At 34.8% G+C, this 8,603-nt stretch overlaps 1 protein-coding gene across 1 annotated transcript; it reads right to left on the reverse strand.

Annotated features, from left to right (window-relative positions):
• MYL2 (myosin light chain 2) lies at positions 1-8,017 on the reverse strand. The gene is made up of 7 exons (XM_072413778.1): positions 7,932-8,017; positions 4,769-4,858; positions 3,825-3,900; positions 2,108-2,212; positions 644-722; positions 509-557; positions 1-176 (listed from the first exon to the last, which is right to left on the reverse strand). The coding sequence occupies exons 1-7, from the start codon at positions 7,932-7,934 to the stop codon at positions 75-77; spliced, it is 504 nt and encodes a 167-aa protein (XP_072269879.1). The 5' UTR covers positions 7,935-8,017; the 3' UTR covers positions 1-74.
• Positions 8,018-8,603: the final 586 nt, after the last annotated feature.

The raw sequence follows: 8,603 nt of genomic DNA on the forward strand, positions 1-8,603 counted from the left end.
TCTGAGTCAAAAATAACTTTAATGAGATAGAAATGCCAGACGGACACTGAGGAAAAGTCAAGAACCATGCTGGTTTACTCCTCTTTCTCTTCACCATGAGTGATGATGTGAACAAGATTCTTGTAGTTCAAATTTCCTGTGACATCAGGGGGGAAAGCTGTGAACATCTGGTCGACCTACAACAAAGGAACACAAGGTCTACTGAAAATCAAAAGTATTTTTCTTTAGGTTCATGTATTAAAAAAAAAACAGATAGCAATTTTTTTTCTTATATAACCCCCTTTTCTGACCAGATTGTTTCCACCCTTTAATACAGTATTTGAATCATACAAGTAAATTAGGGTAATTACATGCAATGTAGAAATTAAGCTAATTTCACAGCTCACTTAGTCTACCAAAAAAAATGTTAAAACACAGAACAACTACCATCTGAAGCTAGTGGTTAGGGTTAGCAAGAAAGCTGGTTTTCTTTCATTTAAGAACAAAGCAGAAGAGTTGAGAATTGTACCTCTTCACTTGTGAACCTCTCAGCTTGGGTCATAAGCATTTCTCGAATACTAAAAATAAAACATAAAAAGACAATTTAAAGGCGGCCAGGACCAGGAATCCATTACTGCATGTCTTGCATGAGTACAATACTTACTAATCTGATTTTAGAAGTCCACTTCCTTCAGGATCAAACACTTTGAATGCATTCAGAATGGTTTCCTCTGGGTCAGCACCTGCAAGGCAAAGGAATATTAAATATTGCATTTTGTCTTTGTTACATATTCTGAACAAGCAGTAAAAATACTTTAAAATAAGCTTTCATTGACCTCTTCATCTGTGTAAGGAAAGATGTAATTTAAAAAAAAAACATGTTTAAAAAATATATGATATATTTATTATAATTATTGCATCCTGCATTTCATAATTTCAACATTGGGATTGCTGCCTATCAGGTGCATGCAGTAGGATATACATGTAGCCCAAGTACTTTAATATGACCTACGGTATGTTACCTTTGTCTTCATATACCTAATCTAGCTTCTAATTGTAAAACACAGTCAGGTATCTTGTTTCTAACCATTTTGTTATTTTGTCACCAATCAGTTATTTGGTGTTGTATGTATTTTTTCCCCATATTAATAATACAAATATATTAAAAATAAAATATATGGCATATCATAGCTCTTGCCCTAATATAATAAATTGCACAAAATTTTTTTTAGCCTCCCATCAATGTAATACAATCACATAGCTGATGATTATGACTTGTTAAAAACTAACTGAAACCCAACTCTAGAGTTTTTGTTCTAAGTATTATCATGTATTTATGTAGCACTAACATATTATATAGCACGTTACAAATCTGTACCACTAATTATCTTGAAATGGACTCCCAATCAAATTTTTCTATCATAGTCATAGTCTAATGCCGGTGACAATGTCTAAATTACATTTATTTGCGTGTCCTTTAATAAACTAACTTCTGTGAATATGTTTTTAGTAACATCGGAGACTAAATATATACAAGTTTCAAAAAATTATTAAAACAGTAGATATTACAAATGACGATGTTGTCATCATGCGCAAATTCCAAATCCATGTTATGCTCAGTTCAGTGGCTCCACAATTTGTACGTTGCTGCCTTTTGAATACTATGGCAGCTAATAAAACACGACTACACAACAGGATAGAGATAAGGATACAATGCATACATTTACTATGTAGACAAACATTGTGAACAACTAATCATCACATCTACCCATGTACATTGAAGGACACTTCTCCAAATTAGGTTCAAGACTTTCTGGGTAAGAGGTCTGGTAGTGCAATATCATGTTAGGGGCTACGCTTTAAGAATGTGAGGTCTAACAAACTGTAACAGGACTTTTGGCCATATAGTAAGAAAAAAAAATCTAATTTAAAACTTGGTACATTAAGTATTCAGGTGATAAACATTCCTAGCATTTTTTTTTAAATTCTGTTCTTGGCTGTCCTTGTCTAATGTTTGTGGTGTATTTGAATAGCATCAATACCAACTTTACCCTCCACGTGATTACTCCTATAGCCTTAGCTTGATTGCCTTCTTTAAGGCTAAATCTTGCCATAGTCTGGTACTCACCTTTTAACTTTTCTCCAAACATTGTTAAGAAGACAGTAAAGTTAATTGGTCCTGAGGCTTCTTGTAACATCTCTTCCAGTTCTTCATTTTTTACATTCAGGCGACCTTGTCAAATATCAGAAAATATCTGTTATCATTTCTTCACAAACAGCTACATTAATTTGCAATCAATTGATTAGTTCCTTACTGAGCACGTCATCTAGGTGTTCTTTAAATAGATACATTTCCAATACCTAATAAGATTGAATAACTGTCTGGAATGAGATGCTTTTGGTATCAAAGGGCAATACACGTCTATTGAAATAGTCTATATATAGCTGTTCCTAATTCAGAGGACAGCTGTACACACTATAGTGGTTATAATGTACACCGAATCCTGTATGATTAAGTGGATAATGTTACAGTTTCTTGTATGGACATGTGGATGAGTTATGTATATTATTTCACTAATGTATGTTTTGAGAATGTAACATTTGATAACAAGGGATTAGGAAAAGTCAGATGTAAAAGACTGCTATTAAAACTAGTTATGTAGACATTTAAAATACCTAACTGTACTTTAAATAGTATCTTAATATGCCTTTGTACTAGCATTGTGTAATCCCCTGAACATCAGCTTTTAGACTCTTAGGGCCAAAACTCAACAACTCTTAGGGCCTTAACCATGCTAACAACTGCCCCCATTTAAGGTTGAGAAAATATTATTTTCAAATCTGCATGTGCCTTTTGTCTAATGCACTTTCATTACGTCTGATTTATTAAAGCTCTCCAAGGCTGGAAAGGATACACTTTCATTAGTGAAGCTGGGTGACCCAGCAAACCTGTAATGGATCTGGTCCAGGATTCAAAACGTTTCCTAGCAAAGAAACTCATTCCAGGCTTGCTGGATCACTCAGCTTCACAGATAAAAGTGTATCCTCCCCAACCTTGGAGAGCTTTTATAAATCAAACCCATATATTCTATAGTGAAACCCTTTTGCATTTTAGGTCAATACAATTATGGGATGAGATTCAAAAATGATGGCAGTAAATATGATGATGGATGAAAATCTGGTCTGCCTATGCAACTCAGTATTGCAACAGTATTTGTAAAAGCAGATTACAAATAAATAGCTCATTAAGCAGCTGCATTAAGCATTGGGTGTTTGGAAGCACTTTTGGTCATATTAAATGCTAACATTCTGTTGCACTTCTATGTCCAGTATTTTAGTGGGTTAACTCTTACATAAGGGTTTGGTGTTAAGGAATAGTTTAAGGATAAGGAGTGATTACGTGTTTAGCTAGGTGAAAGGTAAATTAATGACATGTTGCTTTTATTGTTGACTTCATCTTGCAATTGTTAGTTGCTTGGCTGTCATGCTCATCGAATATTCTGCATCTCTTATCCAAACCAGGCATACAGACCTGGAGATCTTACATCACCGTTATTATATATATTTTTTAAGTGTCCATAGAATTTAGGCTAAAAAATACCCTAGAAATGTGTAATTTCAGAGTGATGATTATCTTTAAGAGCATGTTGTTAAAATTGTGACAGTGAGAAATATCTAAAACATTGTGAATATATTCTAATATATGGACATGTAATTAGGAATATAATATTTGTGTAAGGCAAAATATGCTTTAGATTTGGTAGTCCTAAATTGTTGAATCTGTAAAAAATGTTGATGTTCTTTTGTTCTTTATAGACTAATAATTTTTCTGTATCATTTCATACCTAAAGCAGCGAAGGTGTCTCTAAGATCTTCTTTGTCAATAAAGCCATCTCTGTTCTGATCCATGATGGTAAATGCCTTCATATAGAAAAAATTAAAGAATATTATCTGTTCTTTTTGACAATTTTCAAAATGTATCTGGATGTGAATATGTTGATATTTGTTTTGCAATGTTTTTTGATACATATATGAATAAAACATTAGGACTGTGGCTAAAAGACTAATACCAGGTATTTCTTTGCATCGGAAAGCATGTGACTCATTCCCCATCTCCCACGATAGATTACTGATTGACTGTGCAGCCAATCACCAGGAAGTAGTTCTGTTAGGTCTAAGCCTCAACTGGAGTGACTTGGAGCTTACACGGGGCCCTTTCTTTATGCTTCAACTGGCAACAAAATAGGTGTGGGGAATAAGAGGATGGGGGTCAAGTATAGGCAGGAAATGGGACCAGGGGATCTTGCAAATCTAAAATGCAGTTTTAATATTAGCAATAATTACAGTACATATGAAGCAAGCATGGCTTAGTATAGAGCAAAAAGGAACACTATACCGACAAACTAACAAGTGCTATTTATAGCTCCTATGCTCAGAATAAATCTATACACATAATAAAGTAAACACTACGCTACATTATTAATGTATACACTGTTACCCTCTGTTAATGTGTTTTCTTTATTGATGTTGGTAATATACATGGGGATTGGGCTAAGAGGGTAGGCTCTGCACACATACATATACAGAGAAATAATACTCTAATATTCTATTAGACTACTTTGTGATGCCTTGTTTTGGTTGGTGTTTATATATGCAACATTTACACTGTTTTTATTGATCTTGGCTATCATTTATAAACTTAGGTATTCAATATTTGTCTTACCAACTGAGATCTTAGGTCCACATGAGGTTAATTGGCATTACAGAATATCTGGCTTTTTTTACTCACCTCCTTAAACTCCTGAATCTGGGTTTGTTCAAACATGGAGAATACATTGGAGTTGGCTCCTTCTGCTCTCTTCTTTGCTTTCTTGGGAGACTTAAAATAGTTAAGTAAAATTGTAAAAAGTCAGAAAAATACATAAAATATTTGCACATCAATAGTTTCAGTTCATGCCACTACGCATATATCTCAGTAAAATATAAATGCCTGTGGGAGACTGGGGGAGACAGAAGGGGGGGGGGTTGATGCTTTGGTGTTATCCATGTACCAATTTTAGGAAAGTTTGCCAAGTCCAAATACCACTAGTTATTCTGACACTAGTCGTACTGCACAGCACAGTTTTTGTATGTACCATGCAAACACAGCTATTCATTCTATATTCCCTTGTTTTTCTGAGACTTGCTAACTGTTTCCTTTGTGGGTCATGTTTATTCATCAGTGGCTGTCACTGGTATCCACTCAGACCAAAATGGCCATCACATTTCAGGATCCAGACTTGTGAAAGTCATTGTTGTATACTATACCTGTTCAACACATGTAAACCAATTCAAAACTGAATCCACTGATCTGCTTTTATTCATTACATACTTGTTTTGCCTCAGGGACATCAGGCTACTGATGTTACAAAATCTAATGGACAACCAGATCACCAGATCTTTAAGAAGGAAGTTATGGTGGAATTGGGGGCCCATCTTTCTCCTTTGACAGGTTTCTTTTAAGACATGAGAAATACTACTTTTTATCTTCCTTGAACACTAGGAGACTTTAAGGCCATAGGGCTCAGTATTCAAACTTCAACCTCCAGCTTCAAAGTCAGATCTTTGTCTCATTCCTCACTCCTTTCCCTAATGGAATGTGTGAGCTTGTCTAATAATAGAGAAACATTTCTATTATATCTATGCATATTCAACCACTCCCAAGAGTTGGAGTTCCCAAGATTGTCTGGAGAAAAACATTGGCATACAAATGTATATATATATATATATATATATATATATATGTCCTCACACTAAGAAGCAAGTAAAAATTGCTTTCACTATGGTCATCCCCTGCTCCTTTGGCAGCCAGAATGATCTTCTTGCCTCCAACACTCCAGGCTGTTGGTGGGCCCTCAGCACCTTGACATACAATGCAGGGCTACTAGTCGTGCTTTGTAGAAAATATTTTTCAGTATATGCGACTACTGAACAGAGCACTTTTAGGAAAACACTGCAGGGGTCGATGCACAAAAGAGCAACCTGCTGCTGTGAATCAGGTAACATAAACAAAACAGAAATCCTGGGTGATCTATGTACATTGCATAGACTTGCAGTGCTTGCATCTTTTATTGCAGATTCATACTTTTTCAGTTATAGCTGTTTGTTTCACTCTGTCTTTTACAACCTGATTGCTCAATGGGAGGGTCTGGTTCACTATTAACCAACTGGTGCAGTATTAGTGTTTTGATAAGAAGATTGAAGTGTGTGCAGCCTTTTAGGGTGTTAACGCTTAAAGGAGCATCTCACCAAGCTAAAAAATCATTCACAAGGGATGGCTAAAATGTAATTTGTATCTTAGTAATGACTTAAGAGAAAATCAGCAAGCCAGTCACACAAGCATTACATCTTGAAGGGCTAAACCCCTCCTTGTTGTACAGAAACCCTAAAGAATGCCATATTGTATTGCATATATTTTTGAGTTTTTGACTGCTTTAAAATAACATACAGCAAAATAAAATGAAATGGAAATGTATAAAGCTGCTTGTGTAGCAATTGTGTATGCCATATTTTATATGCTATCTTATTTTTTATTAAAAATGGAGATGTTGGATAAAAACAAATAAATCTGCATTCCAGGTATGCTGTTGGCTAGCTAAACAGATCAGAATTTTCAGTACATAATGCAAAGATTATAGAACATATAGCATGTAAAATCAGTGAAAGCCACAACCCACCAAGTTCTAAAAAACTAAAACAGAGATGAAAATAAAGGGCTTGAATAATTATAGCTCTCCAAGACTGGAGAAAATAGACTATAATGGGAGAACCTGGGTGACACAGCAAACCTGAAATAGATCTGGTCCATGATTGAAGACATTTGCCAACTAACAGTAAATGAGTTTTGAGAAATCCATTCCAGGTTTGCTGGATTGCCCTGGTTCTCCCATGATAGCTTCATTAATTCAGGCCCAAGTTTTGTTGGTTGCTATATGTTACTGTACTAAACAGATAATTATCATTTTTTGCACAAATAAGTCAAATAATTGATCCTATTGTGTATATTTTTGCTGAAGAGTACTTAACCACAACACACCACAGCTTTGATTAAAATTTGTGCTTCGGTTTAAGTATTATACATCCACATTCACAATGGGAGGAAAATGTAACAGACTAACTGATATCATGACTAATGCTAGCATTTATGTAGACACTGACAATATTATTTAAGCTTAGGTGAACTTCCATAAATCACAACATATTTAAACAGCTTTTTAAGAATATGTAGTATAAAAGAGTCATATAGCTGATATAAATAGGATGTTCAGCACTGACTCCCTTTGTTCCTGCATTGCTTTGTCTTATGACACAGGGCAAAGTGCATATTACAGTTATCATGGATGTCCAATCAAAGTTCCAGCTTGCCTTGGTACCAAGGAGTAGAAACTATACTATGTATAATTCATGAGTATTGAAAGCATGCATATACATTACCCAGTTATGTTATTTTAAATCATATATCAAATGTATGTTAATAAGAGAATAAATAAACCTTGTATAGTTTTTTTCTTCTCAACACTCAAACTAAAGATCCTTATGGTGTTAGAATATAACATAGCATAAATGGTGTGAAGCTGTGTTCTACGTGTCTAAGCTTTGGAGTCAGCCTTTATCATAAACCTTGTGTTAACCCTTTGTTTGTATACCTGGATAATATTTTACACTTATATATATAATCACACAACCCATGGCTATCGTAATAGGTAGCATAATTTTACAGCACTTTGTAATACCCTCACTTTCTCATCATGAACAGTTCTCCACAAAGATGCTAAGAAGGCTAAAACAAAAAACAGCATCTAAATTAAATATAATAAAATGTAAAACAATATATTCTATTTTATTATCCCACAGCCTCTGCACTGTATATGTGTAACTACACACAATGGTACATGCCGCCTATATTTTCTTACCATTGTTAAGCTGCTTTGCAAGGTGTTGTTGCCAGTGGACTTCTAAGACCAGATCTCAGGACTCCGCTCAGGGAGACAATAAATATCCCCCCAACTAGTTATAAATAAACTCATGCCCACTTTTGGCAGTGCTAGGTAGGTTAGCCCCATCCTTAAACAAGCCTTTCCCTTGTCTCCAGTCTTGACACATTGTTGCGCAGTCTGATGATATCTGAGACAAAAGAAGATCTGAAGGTTACAGAAACCCAACGCTTCTGCAGCTCCATCCCATATGTGATCTTATTTAAAGTAACAATGCTTCAGCAGATGGCTGAGAATACTCTTCATGACAATTGTTGCTGATGTTACAGTGGTGGCACATACATACCAACACTTATTTTTGTACTCTGACCTGTTTATTATTATAAAGTTCTCTGTCTTCTCCTAAGATTTCTTCATTCAGAACAAATAAGTATAAAAAATATGTGATCCAACATACTGTCTTAGCAGTTGTAGTGTTCTAACTTAAAAAAAAAAACTAATTTTCTCTCTCCCCTTTCTCTTTATCTCTGTTTCTCTGATTCTCTCTTCTCTCTATCTAAACGTAGCACTATATAATGGATTTAAACATAGTTGTGAATATCATTCTAGGTAATACATTTTTTTAGTATTATATAATGAATTATTGCCTAT

This window comes from Pyxicephalus adspersus, chromosome 6, assembly GCF_032062135.1.
Source record: "Pyxicephalus adspersus chromosome 6, UCB_Pads_2.0, whole genome shotgun sequence".
NCBI classification, from domain to species: Eukaryota; Metazoa; Chordata; class Amphibia; order Anura; family Pyxicephalidae; genus Pyxicephalus; species Pyxicephalus adspersus.

Bases quoted from the DNA above. Each gene is read 5' to 3' on its own strand.
- MYL2 (XM_072413778.1), bottom strand. The intron at 2,213-3,824 runs GTATGAAATGAT...ATATTTGACAAG, and splicing joins AGACACCTTCGCTGCTTTAG to GTCGCCTGAATGTAAAAAAT. The intron at 723-2,107 runs GTGAGTACCAGA...TTTGCCTTGCAG, and splicing joins GTTTGGAGAAAAGTTAAAAG to GTGCTGACCCAGAGGAAACC.